The 18,275-nt window shown below is 64.1% G+C and overlaps 1 protein-coding gene across 4 annotated transcripts in view; it reads left to right on the forward strand.

The window, feature by feature from the left end:
• The window catches only part of COL26A1 (collagen type XXVI alpha 1 chain), a 139,856-nt gene extending 122,510 nt beyond the window's left edge, over positions 1 to 17,346 (forward strand). For 2 of the 4 annotated variants that reach the window (XM_081819432.1, XM_081819433.1), the window contains exons 5-13: positions 3,913 to 4,069; positions 5,639 to 5,737; positions 6,356 to 6,508; positions 8,296 to 8,379; positions 9,843 to 9,895; positions 11,817 to 11,852; positions 13,207 to 13,254; positions 15,032 to 15,116; positions 15,841 to 17,346. In XM_081819432.1, coding sequence (XP_081675558.1) covers positions 3,913 to 4,069; positions 5,639 to 5,737; positions 6,356 to 6,508; positions 8,296 to 8,379; positions 9,843 to 9,895; positions 11,817 to 11,852; positions 13,207 to 13,254; positions 15,032 to 15,116; positions 15,841 to 16,001 — 876 coding nt within the window. In that variant the 3' untranslated portion in view covers positions 16,002 to 17,346. Of the gene's footprint in view, positions 1 to 3,912; positions 4,070 to 5,638; positions 5,738 to 6,355; positions 6,509 to 8,295; positions 8,380 to 9,842; positions 11,853 to 13,206; positions 13,256 to 15,031; positions 15,117 to 15,840 lie in introns of those variants that run through there. The other 2 variants (XR_014145229.1, XR_014145228.1) reach the window with 2 other exon arrangements.
• The last annotated feature ends 929 nt before the right edge of the window (positions 17,347 to 18,275 follow it).

Genomic DNA, 18,275 nt, shown 5'->3' on the forward strand with positions numbered 1-18,275 from the left:
TCGTGGACACCGGGGGGTCTGTCCCCTCTGGCTCCTTGGAGAGACAGTGCAGAGCAGGCCAAGGGTCGAGGAAGCCAGCTGTCTCCACCATCCCTCCGTGGGGGACACTTCTGGGCTGTGTCTCCCGTCACCTCAGGGCCCTGCCTCACGTGTCTGCTGAAGTTGCTCAGCCATGAGGGCACCTGCCCTGTGGGATGGGGACTGCAGGGGACTGTCCCTTGGAGTCAGACATAAGTGGGACCGAGCTCTCACCGCAGCTGTGCAATGTGCCGGCGGGGGTCAAGGGCGGCTGGGGCCTCAGGCGACATGGTGGTGGGACCTGGCTTTGGGAACGGGAGTGCCGGACCGAGGAGAGGCTCTGTGTCATCATCTACTCGAGGCTGCCGTCCCCATCTTACAGGTGAAGGCACAGGTGTGTGGGAGAACCCCGTGCAGAGCACACGGCATGAGAAGCCCCAGGGGGCGAATGGCCTCCCTTGTCCCCGAGGCCTTCTGCAGGTGGGAGGGTCCCCCAGCAGCCCAGACCCCTGGGCACAGGCTGGGGGTGGGGGACCCTGTACCCTCCTCGGGGCGGGCATGGAAACCTTCAGGGAAGAGATGCTGCCACCTGGGCCAAGCCGGGGCTGGGGAAGCCCTGGGAGGGTGGGGGGCCCTGGGGCACCCGAGATTTCAAACAAAAGGAGGGGTCCCCAAGCCAGCTGGCCTGAAGGACATTTTCCAGACCAGAGGCCCTGCGTGGTTTGGCGGAGTGTCAGCCGACAGCTGTCCTGGCCCCGGCCCAGTACCTCGGGGTGTTAAAAGTCAGGGCTCTGGGGGGCGGGGGCTGGCTCCCTGGCTCCGAGGTGAGGGTCGTGACCCCTCTCCAGACCCGGGGGGGGGGCAGCAGGAGGTGTTGGAGGAGCCCGTGATAGGCTTCCTGCCCAGCAATGGCTCTGCCCCGCCAGGTCCCTGTTCAGCCCTGGGCCTTAGTCTGCTGCCCTGTGAAATGGAGACGGAAGGAGTCACTTCGCTGCCCCTCACCGGGTTGTTTTGGGGTGGGTATACGGGGGTGAGCTTTGGGGCAGAGAAGGGAAGGTGGTCAGAGTCTGGGCTGTGCGGAGAGGTGGCTGCCACCCCCAGGTCAGGGGTGGGCTGATTCCTGCCTCAGCTCCTGTGCCTTCTCCAGGTCACCTGCCAGTTGTGTCCCTGCCTGCGAACACGCCCATGTCCCCTGGGGAAACTGAGCCCCTGGGTGCTTCATCAGCCCAGGTCACAGGGCCCTCAGAGGCATCGGCCTGGAGAGGGAGGGGGACGGAAGCTGGCCTAGCTGCCAGGACAGCCTCTGCTGAGGCCAGGCGCCTGCCTGCCAGGGTCAGAGAGACCATGGAATGGGGTCAGTGGCTGTGGCCAGGCCAGTGAGAGCCAGGTGGGCGAACCCCAGATGGGGCGTCAGAAACCTGAGGGCTGGCATAAGAAAGCAGCAACCCAGAGGCCTGGAAACTGTGGCTCCTGCCCTCTGAGACAAGAAGGCTGCTTTGGTGTGCTGGGAGGGACGGGTTCAGCTCTAAGTTACAGACACCCAGCCAATGGCAGGTTATTCTTTCAGGACATTTGTTGTTTGTTTGACAAGGAGTCCAGCGGTAGGTGGTCTTGGGGTTGGTTTGGTGGCTTAAGAACTCAGGCCCTTCACAGCCTTCCCCTCCACCTCCTTAGTGAGTTGGCTTTTGTCCTCCTGGTTAGTGCCTCATGGTTACAAAGTGGCTGCTGCAGCTCAAGGCATCACATCCTTATACCTGTTCAAAAGCAGGAAGTAGAGGTTATGGCAAAGCACCCTAACAGGCTCGTGTGTCTCATTGGCCAGCACTGGGCTATCTGCCCACCTCCTAGTCGCAAGGGAGCTGGGAAAATAGGTACCTGGCCAATCATGAATCCTCCTCTGGGGCACATCCACAGGTACACAATAGGGGGTTCCTGAGCCAGGCAGCCATCAGGGTCTGCTCCATCTTCACTCCCTGCTGGTGCCTGAGTTCCGAAAGGACCCAGCCCTAGGAGCTGATCTGGGACTCCTGCCACCCTCTTCCTGGGACAGGGTCGGATGGCGGTAGGGGGATGGTGGGGTGGAAGGTCAGCAGGCAGAAGTTCCCTGACTTCCTCTCTCCCCTCCCCCTCAGTTTACACTCTGACTTCACGGACCCCGCAGCCGCATGGCGTGGGAGGGAGCCCGAGGGGGGTTCCCTGTGTGAGGGTCACAGAAGCCTTGAGTTAGCTGGTCTCTGGCGCAGGAGGATGGCCTCCCGGCCAATCAGCCAGGCTGCAGTGATGTCATCAGGACCACTGGCCTCCAAGGCTGGCCACAGTCTGGTTTTCTTGGGTCGAACCACCACGCCCACTGCTGCCCGCCCTGATGAGGTCATGCCGGCAGGGGTGGGATCAGTTTCTCCGGGAGGTCGGCCGGCCGTGGCCAGGCCCGGCGGCCTTGGACTTTGGCCGGGGCAGATGCGAACTTGGCTGTGGCCGGGGCTCTGCCCAGGTCTGTGGGCTCTGTGGGCCTTGGAGTCTGTGTAGGAGGTGCCCCACAAAGAAGCAAGCCAAGGCCTTTTGCGAGGGGGGGCTGCAGGTACCAGGGCCCCTGGCCCACTGCAGATGGAGACCCTGAGAGTTGGCGCACGGGCTGTTGACACAAAGCGATGGTGCAGGGGCTGAGGGCACACACAGGAGGGGACACCCTCAGTCCGCAGGGTCAGACAGACTGCCCGTGGGGGGGTGCGGGGGGAAGGGTCACTGGAGTCTCAGGATTGTCCCGGCTCCAGAGTGAAGGGAAGGGCTTGGAGGGGGTGCGGAGTCAGGGCAGGAGGGGCCCTGGGGTATAGTTCAGGGTGGCTGGAGCAAGACTGCTGAGGCCCAGGAGAGCAGGGCAGGCCCAGAAGGGCGTCCCGAAGTGTCGGGAAGCTGGTGGTTTGGTGGGGCTCCTCAAGGTTCACTTTGCATGGAGTCCTCACCCCCTCCTGTGGGGGCGGCGCCAGGAGGGGGAAGGGGGCAGGCAGGGGGATTTGGGGAGGCAGCCGGGGCCTGGGGGAGGCCAAATGCACAGGCCTGGCCCTCCTGGATGTGGGGCGGGGGAGTCAGGGAATCTAGCAGATGCAGGCTTCTGGCTCCCAAGAACTGGAGGGAACCTGAGACGCCAGACTTCCTCCCCTTGGGGCAGATCAGGGTGCAAAGACTAGGGGCTCGCGGTGGGCAGAGCAGGAAGCCAGGCTCTGTTGGACTGGCCTGGGGACCCCTCTCCGTCTGGGTGGGCCTCCTGGGGGTCTCTGCCCCCGTCACCGCGGCCTTGCTCAGATCCCTGGTGCACAGCGCCCCCTGCTGACCTCTTTGGGGACAGCAGGGACTGCCTGGGGCCTCTGAGGCCTGGCTTCCCACTCACCTGAATTAGGGAGACAGGGTCCCCGCCCAGGCCCTGGGGCTTCCCAGGCTTTGACACCCCCACCTCTCTCAAGTGGAGAGGACAGGGCAGCTTTCCACGCTGGCCCCGCGTGGCCACCTTTTGTTTTCCTAGAGCTCCTACTAAAAACCATGCCCCAAGCCAGGCCCTTTGGTATCTCTTCAGTCCCTCCTTTGGGAAGAGCCAGGGAAGGGGTGGGGGGGTGGTGGTGACCACAGGGCTCGCCTCATGGGGATGGCCATTCCAGAAGAAGAGTACGGGGAGTCTGAAGGTGTCCCGGTGGCCCCCTGCTCAAGCCCCAGGTCCGGGGGGGGCTCTCCTGAAATGGGAACGAGGAGGAGGGCAGGGGTGGGGGGAACACGTCAGCAGGGGGAGCGGTGATCGCCCATACCTGGCTTTGGGCAGCTGCAGGTCTCATAGGGCATACATCCCTGTGCACGGGACTCTCTGGCCTGCCCGGGGTCCTGACCCTCTGCCCTTCTCCGGCCCAGGTTCTTCTGCTGGAAGCAGCAGGGCAGCCCGCAGGCCCGGGCAATGACCTGCCGGCCCCCCAGAGCACCCTACCGCCCTGGAACGAGGACTTCCTCCCTGATGCCATCCCGCTCGCCCACCCAGGGCCCCGAAGGAGAAGGCCCACGGGCCCAGCGGGTGAGTGAAGGCCTGCACCATAGGCCCTTGGGATCGAGTGCCCCCACATGGTATTTTGAAAAACTGAGCTAACGTTTCAAAACTGTAGGGTTTCGCATGAAAATCGGGATTTCTAGAAAGCTTCTCTTAGAAAAATAGAAGCTCTGATCTTTGGGGCTTCAGCCCCTCATGGAAACCATTTGCTGCCGCCGGGCCACAGCTGCCCCTGCAGACCCCATCCAGACCGTTATAGGGCCTCGCCCTTCCGTGTCGTCCCACAGTTGGGTGCGTGTCCTCACGCCCTTCCCCACTGCCTCTTAGCATCTGCGCTCAGACCCCCAGCCCAGCCGCAGCCTTCTGGCTCAATTTTACTGGGAGCTTTCTGCCTCCCACCACCTTCTGGGGGGTCCTTGCTGAACTTTCTGCTTGTGAGGTTAACTGCTGGGCTAGTTGATAAATATTTTCATATCACCCTCGGCTGCACAGATATCATTTCTAATCATTCCAGTAAGTTTGTAACGCTTGGGGTTCCAGAGGAGAAAACCAAGGCCCAGAGAAATGACCCCTGGGGTCAGCCCCTGATCCAGGGGCATATTGTCTCGATGATTCTTGGCCCCACTAGAGTCCTGTGCGGGTGACGCTCTCCCTCCCTCGCCTCTCTCGAAGTTGAGCCCCCAACTTCTTAGCACCCCTGCCCAGGCTCCGCTCTGAGCTCACACCCCGTCTCCTCCTCACCTCGTCCGCCTGTGCCTGTCCAGTCAGGAGAGGAAGCAGAGCAGGGAGGGCAGAGGGCACGGCCCCCAGCAGTGGGAGCGTCCGGTGGCCAATCTTGGGAGGAGCAGACACTCTGGGATCTTCTGACGGGGCTGGAGGCTGTGGGAGGAGGGGTGAGCTCAGGCGTGGGGGGAGCATCTCATTCTGGGTCCCCAGGCCCACCTCCCAAGGTTTCACATCCAGGCAGCTGCCCCTGCCTGCCTTCTTCCAAATCCTTCTTCTGGAGCTGGGGAGGAGGGGGACTTCCCTGCTGTCAGAAGACCCAGGCCCCAAACCCCCTGTGGGGGAGGCTGGGAGGGGCGCTGGGTCTCCTGGGCCGCTTTCTCCTCACCAGACAAAGTGCGGTTCCAAGAAATGGCCACCAGGTGGGGCACAACCCCTACAAATGGTGACACCGGGGTGTGCCCTGAAATCCCTGAGAGCATGTGAGTTGGGCACCCGCGTGCTTTAGGGCTTCCTGGGGCCTCCGATGAGGCCTCGTTGGGGAGGTCTTTGCCACATACCCTGTTCCCAACCCTGAGCTGGGAGACAGTAGGACTCCTGAGGGAGGGGCCTAACTCATCTGCAGCCTGGCTCTGGGCACTTGAGCAAGGGACCACACCTTCCCGAGCCTCAGTTTCCCCACCTGTGAAGTGGGAACACAAGCAGCTCTTGAGATCGTAGGAGTTAATAGGTACAAAAATGATTTGTAGACTGTAATGAGGTCTCTGCTCCTGGGAGCAGGTCTGACCTGATGGCCCAGGTGGTCAGGCCTGGAGCCCCTCCATGGCAGCTCGGCCCACAATGTGCTCAGGGCTCATCTCACTCTCTCCCCAGGGCCCCCAGGGCAGACGGGACCGCCAGGGCCTGCAGGTCCCCCAGGCTCCAAAGGTGACCGGGGCCAGGCAGGAGAGAAGGGCCCAGCAGGGCCTCCTGGTAAGGACCCCCCAGATCTGACTTTGTCCACTGGGGGAAGGGGCTGGGGTTTCCCCCCTATCTGAGCAGCTGAGGCACCCTGTAACCCCTGATCTTGCTGGGGTCAATGACTGCCGTCCTGGGGGTCCCAGGCTCACTTCCTCCCACCAGCACCCCCACTGCCAACCCTATCCCAAATCCTTAAGGGTCTGGGCTGACCCTGCAGGAAGAACAGAAGGTTCCGGGAGCTGGGGGTGCAGGCGTGGGGTGGGGAGGCTGGGGCCTGGGGACTCTTCTCAGTCATTGAAACAACACCTCCAGAGAGCCCCCCAACTCTCCCTGGGTCTTGCGGGGAAGGTACAGGTCCTGTGAAGGCAGGTATAGGGCCGGCCCAGGCTGGCCTCCACCCTCAGTGCCCCAACCCCAGAGCTGAGGCCTCTGGAGGGGGCCACCCTGCCTCCCTCACCTCCCACCCAGCGGCCCCGGTGCTCCCCAGGCCAGAAGAGAAAGCCATGTTCACTCACAGCCCAGGACAGCCCTCCCGGGAGACTGGTCTGGAGGCCACCACTGACCTGTTTCCCACCGGCGGTGTCAGCTGCCAAGCCCGGCCCTCACATGACTCCTCTTCTCCTGCTGCAGGCCTCTTGGGGCCGCCAGGGCCCCGCGGGCTTCCTGGAGAGACGGGGCGCCCCGGGCCCCCCGGCCCCCCTGGCCCAGCGGGCAGCCCGGGCTTCCCTCCGAACGGCCCCCAGGGCGTCCTCTACTCCCTGCAGCCACCGACGGACAAGGGCGGTGAGTGTCCCCCGAGGGACGGACCCTGGCGAAGCAGACCCTTAGGGAGCGGGGCCTGGGAGCAAGGCTCTGCTGGGTGGGGTGGAAGCGTCCCTGGGGGGGCTGACGCTGGCCGCCCAACCCGGCTCTTGGCCCCAGCCTGGCCGGTCCCTGTCCCAGTGCTCAGCTCCTGCCCCTGGGGTCCTGACCCCCCACAGGTCACTCTGTTGTCTGGCCGGCCTCGGTTTCCCGACTCGGTGACAGGGACACAAAGGCAAAGTCCCTGACCTTAGGCCACTGGACAAGTGTTGGTTGAGCACGTGCTATGTGTCGTGCACACAGTTTTTGTCCCTGGGGATACAGCAGTGAGCAAAACAGACTCCTGCCCTCAGGGGCCACAGTCTGGTGTTTCTGAACCCAGAAACACCTGCCTACTCGTGGGGAGGGCGGGAACAGGGAGGCCCGGAGAACGGGGCAGGGGGCGCAAAAGGGGTGTCATCTGGTTAAGTGCCCTGGGAAACCGGGCGAGGGTTTTAAGAAGCAGGTGACAGGGTTGGGTGACATCCCAGGCACCGTGGGGGATGGGGACCTCTTTGGGTCAGAGAAACCCTAGCCCCCTCCTGCTGGTGCTTCTGTCCCCGTCTGAGCCTCAGTTTCCCCACCTGTAGAGTGGGGGCAGTTAATACTCCCCAGTGGAGTTGCTCTGGAGGTTGGGAAGGACTCATTCTTGAGCAGAATGGGGGTCCTGGGCTGCCCTCAGGCGAGAGCAGAGCTTTCCGGAGCAAGTGGGAGCTCACTGAAGACTCAGAGAGACAAACAGGGCTCAGCCGCACACCCCCGGGGCCGCAAGGAGCGGTCCCCGGGCTCCAGCCTGCCCCGGTCTGGGCATGATGCCTCGGGCACTGCCTACCATCTGGAGTGCTCAGAGCCCTCCTCAGATGGGACCCTCCTTACCCCCCGGCCCTGGGGTCCCCAAGGGAGGGCCGGCTGTGCGCTTTGGGAAGAGTGGGGATGCCCCCGTGGGGCCCCGCCCGCTGTGAGCCTGTGGTCCAGGCTTCCAGGTGTGGGGGAAAGGGCAGGCGTGGCCACTCCTATCCCAGGCATTTCCTGGGCCTGGCTTCTCTGGGTCAGGCTCTGGGGACCGGGCAGGACAAAGTCACATGGGGCTTGCCCTGGAGAGACCCAAATCGCGGGAGCTGGGCCACAAACAGACCCCACCCCTGCCCCAGGCTGAGTAATGGGCCCTGTAGTGGCAGCCCAAGGCCCTGCAGCTCAAAAGGAGAGGCAGAGAGGGACTCCTGGAGGAGGCCCCGCGGGAGCCTGTCAGGTACATCAAGAAAGGGCCTGTGGAGTGGAGTGGGGTGGAGGAGGGTTCTGGCCTGGGGCACTGGGGAGGTGAGTAGGGCAGGGCCAGACTCTGAAGGGCCTAGAATGCTCTGGAAGGAGTTTGTGTATTGTATGAGCCCCAGGGCCATCCCCTGCCCCCAGTGCCCCTGGTTCCTGCCAAAAGGCCCAGGGCATCCTGACTCTCATAGGCACCTGCCCTGCCGGCTCCTGGGGCCAGCCCTGTGCTGACCCCCTGCCTCCCCCTGGGCCTGGGCCTCCACGTACCCCGGCGCAACCCCCACGGTGCCCGGGATGCGACCCAACCCTATGACCAGGCCTCCGTGGGAGGAAGAGCATCTGCTTGCCAGGGCAGCTGTGAGGCCCAGTGGAGTCGGGGGTGCCTGTCCTGGCCCTGGGGGAGCTCAGGTCCAGCAGCCCAGCCCTGCCCCACCGGCTCACAGGCAGCTCTGCTCTGCCCACAGACGGAGACTCACAGCCGGCCTCTGCAGCCGTGGACACAGTGCTGGCCGGCGTCCCGGGGCCCCGGGGCCCCCCTGGCCCTCCAGGTAAGTGCAGAGGGCAGCCGCACAGCCTGGCCCGGCTTGGGCACCCCCTCTGGGCTTGGCCTGGGCCAACGGGCCTCGTGGGGCCGGGTGGGGGCGCATGGCCTTGGCAGGGTGCTAGGGATTGGGCGAGTTCCCTTGCTTCTGGGGGGCAGCTCCTTTGTGGGACTGGCCACAGGAACCCCAAGTGTTTCTGCCTGCTGCCCGCATGAAGCAGCTCAGGGCTGCCCCCATGTGGGCCCGAGTGGGGGTTGCGCCGGGGTACGTGGAGGCCCAGGCCCAGGGGGAGGCAGGGGGTCAGCACAGGGCTGGCCCCAGGAGCTGGCAGGGCAGGTGCCTATGAGAGTCAGGATGCCCTGGGCCTTTTGGCAGGAACCAGGGGCACTGGGGGCAGGGGATGGCCCTGGGGCTCTAAGGGGCTGGATCCTGGGCCTGGCCTGACCCCCACCGTCCGGGGACCCTCACTGGACGGGAGGGAAGGGGCGTGCGGGGCAGGGGCCAGCCCTGCTTGCCAAGTGTGTGGGTGCCCCGTCCCCCCATCACTCATTTACCCTTTCACGTAGTCACTGAGCCCTCCCTACTTGGGGCAGGGGTCTAGTTTCCTGGCCTCTTTTAAAAAAGGTGGCATTTGAGCAAGTGCCCCAGGGAGGAGAGGGAAGGTGCTCCGAGGGTATCTGGGGAGGGCATGCACTCTGACCGGAGGGAGGGCGTATTTAACTAGACAGAGTCCAGGTCTGTGCCCACCTGGGGGCGGGGCACTTCCTGCAGGCCCTCCCCCAGCATGGGCACTGGCCTCACTGTCCCAAGAGTGTGGAAAGTTCAAGCAGGAACACTGCTCCCTGTGCTGCACCCACCAGACTCAGACCGACCCTCTGGGTGCTCCCTGGCCCCCAGGCATGGACCTGTAAATCCACCATGGCCATGGGTGGAGGCTGGTCCCTGTCGGGGACTGGCCTGGAGGAGGGGTGGGGGTAGGTGGCAGAAGGCTTCCTGGAGGAGGTGATGCTCAGCCTGAGACTAGAGGAAAGACCAGTAGGAAAGAATTTGCTGGGCCGTGGGAGGGGATGGAGAAGCTCCAGGAGGAAGGAACAGCATCTGCAGAAGCGTAGAAGCCAAGGAGCTTTCCAGGAGAGTAGCTGGGGGCATGAGGGTGGAGGGGGCCGGGCTGAGGACTTCAGGAACCCCGGGAGGGACCTAACCGGAAGGTGGCTCTGGGTGGCCATGTGGAGCATGGATGGTCAGGACGCTGTTGTAGTAACTCAGGCAAGAAGGGTGGCCTTGGAGGGGTAGGGTCCTAGGTCCAGAGGAGGGGCAGGCCTGAGAGAGATTTGCTGGGAGAGCGGCTGGCTAGGGGGTTGGGGGGGTGTGGGGCGACCCCACAGATGAGGCTCTGAGGGAAGAGCAGGTTGCAATATGGGGTGGGCAGGGGGCTGGCCCCGGGTGACCATCTGTGACTCTGCCCACAGGTCCCCCTGGACCACATGGTCCCCCAGGACCCCCAGGTGTCCCTGGATCCCAGGTAAGGACTTGCCCAAAGGGGAGGGGGCATTGTCTTCCGAGAAAGAAGAGCCAGGCTTCTTCCCAGCTTGAGTTGCTGAGGAAGGGGCGGCCCTTGGCTGCCCAGCCCCCATGCCGGGGACGTGTTGGCACGCTTCCCATCTCAGAGATGAGCTAATGGGACCCAGAGAGGCCAGGTGCCTCTGGAGGACATACAGGTCACAGAATGTCCACCCCAGCCTGCCGCCCTCCTCCCCGAGAGTCGCCTGTGTGGGAGAGAGCGCCCCAAAGCCTGGCGACATGGCCCCGAGCCCCAGCTTGCTCTGCTTCTCCAGCTGTGTGACCTTGGGTGAAGAGACAGCCTCTCTGGGCTCCGGCCGCCTTTGCTGCTGAGCGGGGGTACAAGGCTTCCCCTGTGGCTTGTTAGAGGGAAAAAGGAGGGAAAAAAAGTGCTGGGAGGGGAAGGGCCTTGTGCTGCAGAAGCCCAGGGCCTGGGAAGAAATCACCCCGGGGAGGGGCAGCCCGGAGGCAGAAGGGGTGGGTGTCCTGCTGGTGGGGCTTCCTGCAGCCCCCACCTTAGGGCCCGCCCAGCCCTAGCGCCCCGCTGTCCCTGGAGCTCAGGCTCGGCTGGGCGGGGAGGGGGTGCCTAGTGGTGACCCCATGCCGCAAGGGATGGGAGTCTGGGCCTTGGCTCTGTGAGTGCTGGGACCTTAGGAGTCCACACACCCCAAACAGCCAGGGTGCCAACAGCCCGAGCTGAGGGTACAGCCAGGCCCGGGGGGCCACAGTGCAGCCTGGTAGAGTTTATATTCATTCAGAACCAGTGTCCCCTGATTCCTGCTCTGCTCCCTGTTGTCCCCGCTGGGGATTTTTACGTCCGGGAGGATGCAGCATGGAGGGGGCAGGTGGGCACACTGGCCGCGGGGAGGGGTGGCCAGGAGCTCTGGCCGGGAGCACAGGGGCCCAGAGCCGGCTGGTGGGCAGGGCCTGGGGGCTGGGGGGCCTGGGGCTGCAGAGGTGGCAGGAGGCCCTCAGGCCCGATCTGTTCCTGACTCAGGTACGACAGGCCAGGTAAACGGGGAGTCCAGGCCCCCCAGAGCCAGGCACCCCAGGGGCACCCTCTGAGAGAAGGCTTGTGGGAGTGTGGGTTTCTGTCACAGGGAAAGGGGACTCTGAGTCTCAGGGAGCGAGACCCCGTGATGTGATTGACATCTTTAAGAGGCCCCTCGGGCTGTGGCTGTGGTCCGTCAGCGGAAGGTGGGGAGCAGTGGGGCAGGGAGTCCAGGGAGGAGACCCACGGAAGCGTGCGGGGAGAGAGAAGGTGACCTGCATTCAGGTGGTGGCGCCGAAAGCGGCCAGGGGAACGGACGTGTTTAGAAAGTGGAGGTGACAGGTCCGGTGCATGGAACAGATTTGGCAAGAGAGGGAAAGGAAGGTTAGCTCCCGGGCGTGCGTGGGAGCAGCTGGGAGGACGGGGAGCCATCTCCCTAGGAGGTGGCTGCAGAGTGCGGTGGGTTTGGGGGGCACCCAGGGTTCCACTTGGGGGAGGTGGAGTGGGGCGCCCCCCTGTGGGCAGGTGGAGAAATGGGAGGGCAGCTGGACGCATGGGTTTGGGCTCTGGGGAGCCTTCCGGCTGGATATCAACATAGACGGGAGGCCTCGAGTGGGACCCTGTCACTTGTTCTCTGGGGGGGGCTCCCTCTGCGTGCGGGGGGGCCTGCGGGCTTTGCCATCTGTGTGACACCCACAACAGCCCATTTCTCAGCTGAGAAGACTGAGGGCCCCGCCGGGGCTCAGGGAGGAGCCAGTGGAGGGTGGCCCAGGAGGGGCCTTCCCATCTCCAAGCCATCGTCCTCCCGGCCTGGGGCAGGGGCTGCTAAGGGGAAGCCGGAGGTATTAGGGGGGCAGGCAAGGACTCATCTGCTTTGTCTGCCTTTCTACAGGGCCTGGCCGGAGAGCGGGGCGTGACGGGACCGGCTGTAAGTGGGGGGCTGTGCCGCTGGGCTGTTCCCAGGGTGGTGGGCTCTGGTGCAGGCCCAGGGCACCGGGTGGGTGGTGGGGGGTCTGTCCCGGCCTGGCCTGAGCTCAGCCCCACAGCCACCCCGAACATGGCCTGATTCTACCCTGCCCAGAGAAGGGGGCCGCCTGCCTGTGACTCCAGCTGCCCGAGCTGGGAAGGGGTGCCCTTGGAAAATGGGGAGCCCCTCACTGGGAGTGTGAGCAAGAACTGAAGTAGCCTCCTGGTAGAGGGTTGGATGAGCGTCCTCAGGTCTCTTCCGGGGAGCCCAGACCCCTAGGTTAACAAGCTGTGTGGCCTTTGGAGCCCCTCCCTCCTCTGAACCTTCCAGGAGTAAGGGCTCAGACAGCTGGCCTCAAATTTCCCTCCTTGGAAACAAGAATTTATGAGTCTCCACTCCTGCCTGCAGGGCCAAGGAGGCAGGCACCTCCTCTGTGCCCACGTCTAAAGTTAGGGGCAGAGAGCCAGGGAGGAGGGATGGAGCTTTGCTGAGCACCTGTGTGCTGGGAGGGGAGGCGCTCTTCATCCATAGTGAGTTTAAGCTTTGTGGTGACCCAGCAAGGCAGGACTTTATTTTCCCCATTTTTTTTTTTTTTTTGAGAACTGGCAGCTAAGGCTCAGAGAGGTTAAGTAACTTGCCCAAGGTTGCACAGTGAGGCAATGATGGAGCCAAGATTTAAACCCAGGAGTGTTAGCCTCATACCACGCCTCCTCCTGGCTTCTCTCTGGTTACAATGGTGAGTCCTGTCCCCGAACTTCGGGCACCAGGCTCCAATCAGAGCTCATTATCAGTATTGATTTATTTAATCTGAATACTCCCAGGAGGTAGGCAGCATTACCCCGTTTTAGAGAGGAGAGCACGGAGGCACAGAGAGGTCAAGTAACTTGCTCCAAGTCACATTGCATGTCACGTGGGTGTTATTGTGAGGCCGATATTACTGGCCTTGTTTTAGGGGTGGAGGCAGAGAGAAGCGGGGACTTGATTCCTGGCAGAGCTGAGACCTGAGCTGGCGGGGTTTCAAGCCTGAAGCCCAGTGAAGCCCCCAAGCCCAACCCATGCCGGGCTGAGCAGGGATGCCTGGGGCCTTGGGCGCTCCCCCGCTCTGCTCACCCCAGGGCAGGAGTTCCCATGGGTGCAGCTGTCAGGCTCTGGGCCCCAGCACCCCTGTCCCCAGGCTCTGCCTGCCCAGCCTGCCCTAACTCCCTGCCGGCCCCCCATGGCCTGCGCGAGAAGCTGGAGAGGGTAGAGAGGCGCCCCCCCACCCCCACCCCGCACACACACACACCGGTGGTTGACTGCGCAGTTTTCTTCCTAGGGCGAGCCTGGCGGGAAGGGGCAAGAGGAGGACAAAGCTGCTGCAGAGGTAACTGGTCTTGGGGGCCGTGCTCCCCTCCTGCCCCCTCGGCTGCGTCCTGGTGGGAGGGACAGGGCACAGGGCTCTGGGCCATGGGGGGTGAAGGGGGTCCCCGCGCCGGTGAGTGACATAATACTTGCAGCATAGTGTGCAGATGGGGCACTGGCCCGGGGCCGGAGGACAGGGGGGACCCTGCCGGGGGGAACCCCTTATTCAAGGAGGCTGCAGGCTGTGGAGTCCCTCTCCAGGGACAGGAATCCCCCATGCGCGGCGCCTGGTGCACGGCGGTGCCCCCAGGGACACGGCGCTGGTGGACTGAAGGATACGTGGGCAGGTGGACAGAGGGCTGGTGGATGTGGGAGGGGACAGTGGGGGAGTGAATGGGAGCAGGCAGGGGCCGGGGCACGATGGGGCCGGGAGGGGACACAGATGGAGCACGGGCATGACCGTCTGGGAGGAGGAGGGGTGCTGGAGACTGGGGTGATGGATAAAGGGGGTGAGGGCAGTGGGGCCGGCGGGGGAGACCTTGCAGGCTGAGAGCCAGAATCCCCTGGGTGTGTCAGAGCTCGGGGGGCGGCCAGCAGAGTGGGCATCTAGGGTTCTCTAATGAGCCAGCCTGGGGGTAACTGGGGAGGTGGGCTGGGATGGAGGGGGGAGGCTGGAGCCAGAGCATCTGTGGTGGGCCCAGGAGGCAGCGGGAGGAAGATGTAGGTACAAAGCATGGGCACAGATTCGCAGGGAGATTCGCAGACTTGAAAGGGAAGACGGAAACGGTACTTAGGACTTCTCCCTTTGCTTTCTGTAAGCGTGCATCCCGTGGCTCAGGGGCATGGGGCTTAGCTGGAGCCCTGGACCCCCATCCCGGACACTGCCACCAGTGTGGCTTCTCATGGCCTTTGGTTCGCTGGGGGGGGGAAGACCTCTCTCCTTAACCTACAGGTCACTTTTTGCTCTCCTTTCGTTTTTTTATTTTGCTTTTTTATAAGTTGGCTCCATGCCTAGCATGGAGCCCAACTCAGGGCTTGAACTCACGACCCCGAGATCAAGACCTGCTCTGAGATCGAGTCGGACGCTTCACTGTCGAGCCACCCGGGTGCCCCATCCCTTTGTGTTGTTTTAAACTCGTTCGATCTGAACGTCAGGACAGAGCTGTCGTGTTACGCCTGCAAGAGGCGCTGTTCTGGGACTGACTTCAGCGTGGGGCCTGAGCCCCTCACCATCACTGGCCTTGACACCTGTCTTCTCAATAAATCAGCTCACTGACGGGTCTCGGTGCCCAGGGTCCTCTGCCCGTGTGTAGGCTGGGTCCCCAGAAACGGCCTGTCCTCACGGTGCCCTCGTGCTGACGTTCCAGGAGCAGCGGCTCTCCCTTCTCTCCCTCTTGCTGGGGTGGCCACACCTGGAGAGCTCTCAGGAGACCAGTGAAGCACGCCCACCCGTACTAGGTGCTCTGCCCTTCACAGGGCATTTTCCGGAAAGAAGGGCGCCCAGGGGAAGCAGCCGGGCAGCCCCCGGAGCAGGAAAAACCAAGGCGTGAGGGGGACGGGTCTGGGTGTGAAGCCAGGCTGTGTGGCCACAGAACCCTGGTTACCCTCTCTGTGCAGCAGTTTTCTTGTCTGCAAACAAGAATTCAAACCCCAGGCCTGGCACGTGGCTATCCAAGCTGGGACGGCTGTTGTACTGAGAGGATGGGGACAAAGGGGGAGGAGGCAGGAGCGGGGAGGGAGGGGACGACGTGGCCCGTCTCTGTGGCCGGCCCTGACCCTGGCTGCTTCCTCCCCGCTAGGGTGAGGGGGTACAGCAGCTGCGGGAGGCCCTGAAGATCCTGGCAGAGAGAGTCCTCATCCTGGAGCACATGATTGGGATCCATGGTGAGTTGCGACCAGGGCCTGGGGCCAGCCGGACCTGCAGCTGGCCGTGGAGTTGGGAAGCCCCACTGCCCCCGCCTCCCCATTCCATGCCGCCTTCTGGTCTGCCTGCCTCGACAACACCTCCACTTGGCTGCCAGATGGCCTTCCCCAAACCCAAGGTGGACCCTACCCTGTGCCTCCCCTGCTCAAGGACCCTCCGTGGCTCCTTACTGCCCGTGACCGATGTCCAGGCACCTCAAGTCCCAAGTCCCTGCCCAGCATGGCCTGGTGCCCAGCGACTTGGAGCCACCACCTAGTCATCCCGGGCCCTCCCCCCACCCTGCCCCCACCTCCATGCCTTTGCTCAGGCCAGTCCCTCCGCCGGCTGACCACCAGCTCCCACTTCGGGACCTGCTCTAGGGTCTCTTCTTCTGTTAAGGCACCCTCCTCTTGCCCCACGGTGCTCTGCAGAGCCTCGTGCTCACTGATGGGGTGGGAGGCCCTTGCGGCAGGTGGGGACCGGCAGCCCTGCAGGGCCTGGAGCCCAGCCCCGGGCAGCCCTGGTCCAGGGTGAGCGGGCGGATGCCTGAGGGGGTGGGTGCCCGCGTGACCAGGGAGCCTGCTGCTGTCTTGCCCTGTCCTCGCTGGGCACTTGGCTTCCTCGCTGGCTGGGCACCAGAAGCAAAGGGGGCCTTTGAGTGCTCCCGACGCCCTGCATGAGCCCACCCTCCTGCTGTCCTTCCAGATCCCCTGGCCTCCCCCGAGGGGGGCTCTGGCCAAGATGCTGCCCTGAGAGCCAACCTGAAGATGAAGCGTGGTGGCTCCCCGCCTGACGGTGCGCTCGCTGCCCTGCTCGGCCCCGACCCCGGGCAGAGGAGGGCTGGCCAGGCCGGTGGCGGCAAGTGAGAGGCCAGCTCTTCAGGACAAGCCCCAGCCCTGCCAGAGAGCCAGCCCAGAGGCCTGTGTTGCCCGGCTGGCTCCTAGACACCCCAAGTGGGCCTGGGCTCCGGACACCGACGATCATGAGGGACACTGGCCCCCAGGGCCTGGGGGGACTTGGGGACAGATGGCAGCTCCAGAGGCAGGGTCCAGAGGGCCCCAGCACCCTTGGCAGAGCCCTTTGCTGGTCCCTGCCCTCCCCACCCTCACTTTCTGCAGGAGACAGGATCTGGGTGGGCTGGGCAGGGCCTGAGAATAATCCTAATACTCATCATTTACTGAGTCTGGGCCTGTCCAAGGAGCTTTCCCTGCACCGTCTCATTTAACCCTTAGGAGGTAGGCTTGATATCCCCACTTTCCACGGGAGGATGGAGGCCTGGCGAGTATAAATAACCTGCCGAGGCCACGGGACCAGGGACAGCTGGGGCAGGATTTGAACCCCGGCCTCCCGGTTCCTTAACCCTAGACCGTGCCAGGTTCCTGCCTTCACGGAGAAACTCAGGGTGGGCGCAGGGCTGGAGGGGAAGGGGGCTGGACCAGCCAGCAGGGAAGGAAGGCAGGGTCCTGGGCCTCCTTCCTCAACCCCCGACCCTGGGCTTGGGGTCTGCTCCAGGGTCTGGCAGCGCCAGGGAGACCCTGAATAAACCCGGGACGCTCCCACGGACTTGGGGATAGTGAGGGAGGGGCCCTGGGGTGCAGGGCCCTTCCAACCAAACCGGCACCACCCACCGCTGCCTCCCAGGCTCAACCCACCCAGCCCAGCAGGGCCCTCCTGCCCCTGAGCCCAGAGGAGGGAGTATTTCCTGGGACGGCAGCTCTGCCCTCTCTGGGAATCTCTAGGGTCGGCCATTTCTGCAGCATACGGCAAGTCCCGCGTCCCCTTGACCACCTAGAGACAGGACATTGTCCGAGTCCCGGGCCCCGTCGGGAGAGACGCTGCCCCCTTCAGGGCCGTGGGCCCAGGCGGCAGGCTCCAGAGCAGACGCCCGGGGCCGGGGATCCCAGAGCAGCTCAGACCACAGCCCTCAAGGCCTCTCAGGCCATGGGTCCCCTGTGACCCGGACCGGCCCTGGTGCTCCTCTCTTGCTGGGCCAGGACCCAGTCTCAGCCGCTGACTCGGAGGTTTGGGTGCCACCCCGAGTGGTGTCTCCTCTCAGGGCAGGATCCGTCTGTCCCCAGCGTCCTTGGTGCTCCCCGGGAGGTTGTGGTCAGGCCCCGGCCACCTCCCCCTGCCTGGGGGCCGAGGTGCGGCAGTCAGAGGCGGGCGGGAAGTCTGCAATTCTCTGACAATAAAGGTGCTGTCCCCCCCCTCTCCCAGGGCTCTGGTGTCCTGCGGCGCTGCTGGTGGGGAGGCCTGGGAGCCGGGCTCCTGGCCACGGAGACGCAGGTACTGAGGGAGGCCGTCCCTGGGAGGTTCCCATCTAGGGACGGTGTTGTCCGATGTGAGGACGGTGCCACACACGGAGCACGGGACACGGCTGTGGGCCACCGCAACCCAGCAGGGGGACACCTAATCTGTCGGGGGCCAGGCGAGGGGCCGTGGAGGAGGAAAGGGCCTTCAGGGGTCAGTGGGAGTCGGCTAAACAGGAAAGAGCACTGGAGGCAGCGGGGACGGCCTCAGCAAAGGCTTGGAGGGGCGGAGGAGGGCGGCTCATGGGGGATCCCCTTGTACAAGGCCCCCTTGTGCCCAGAGCGTACACACAGGTGCGGGAGGCCGGGCCAGGCAGGGCTGTGAGCGCCTCCCCTGGAGGGCTGAGCCCCTTTTTCTTTCTATAGGCCACCCTCTCACCTCACTGGGCCCCCCCACGCCTGGCCCTGAGCAACCCCCTGTGTTGGCTGAAGCCTCAGCCAGGGAACGGGGCAGCCCCCGGGGCTCCCGCAGGACTGCACGCCCTCTGACAAGCCATCCACCGCTCAGGGAAGCGGGTCAGAAGGCATCTCCTTCTCCCAGACCCGCGGTGGAGAAGCCGTGCGAGACTATCTGCTTTGCCCAGGACACCGAAATGTGCTGTCCCGTGGCCCTCAGCTCAGGCTCCCGTGTGGGCCTCTCCCCCTGCACGTCTCAAGGGCAGGCCGCTTCCCTGTTGGCATCTGCATTCTTAGACCAGGGAGCTGTCACTTTGGGCTGGTGTGGACGGAGCGTGGACCCGCAGGGTGGGTGTCCACATGTGCGCCTAAGGCCTCTCGGCCCAGGACAGCAGCTAGCAGGAAGGGGGGGCTTCCGAGGACCAGGGGCAGGCA

This window comes from Leptonychotes weddellii, chromosome 5, assembly GCF_054177405.1.
Source record: "Leptonychotes weddellii isolate Sample4059 chromosome 5, ASM5417740v2, whole genome shotgun sequence".
NCBI classification, from domain to species: Eukaryota; Metazoa; Chordata; class Mammalia; order Carnivora; family Phocidae; genus Leptonychotes; species Leptonychotes weddellii.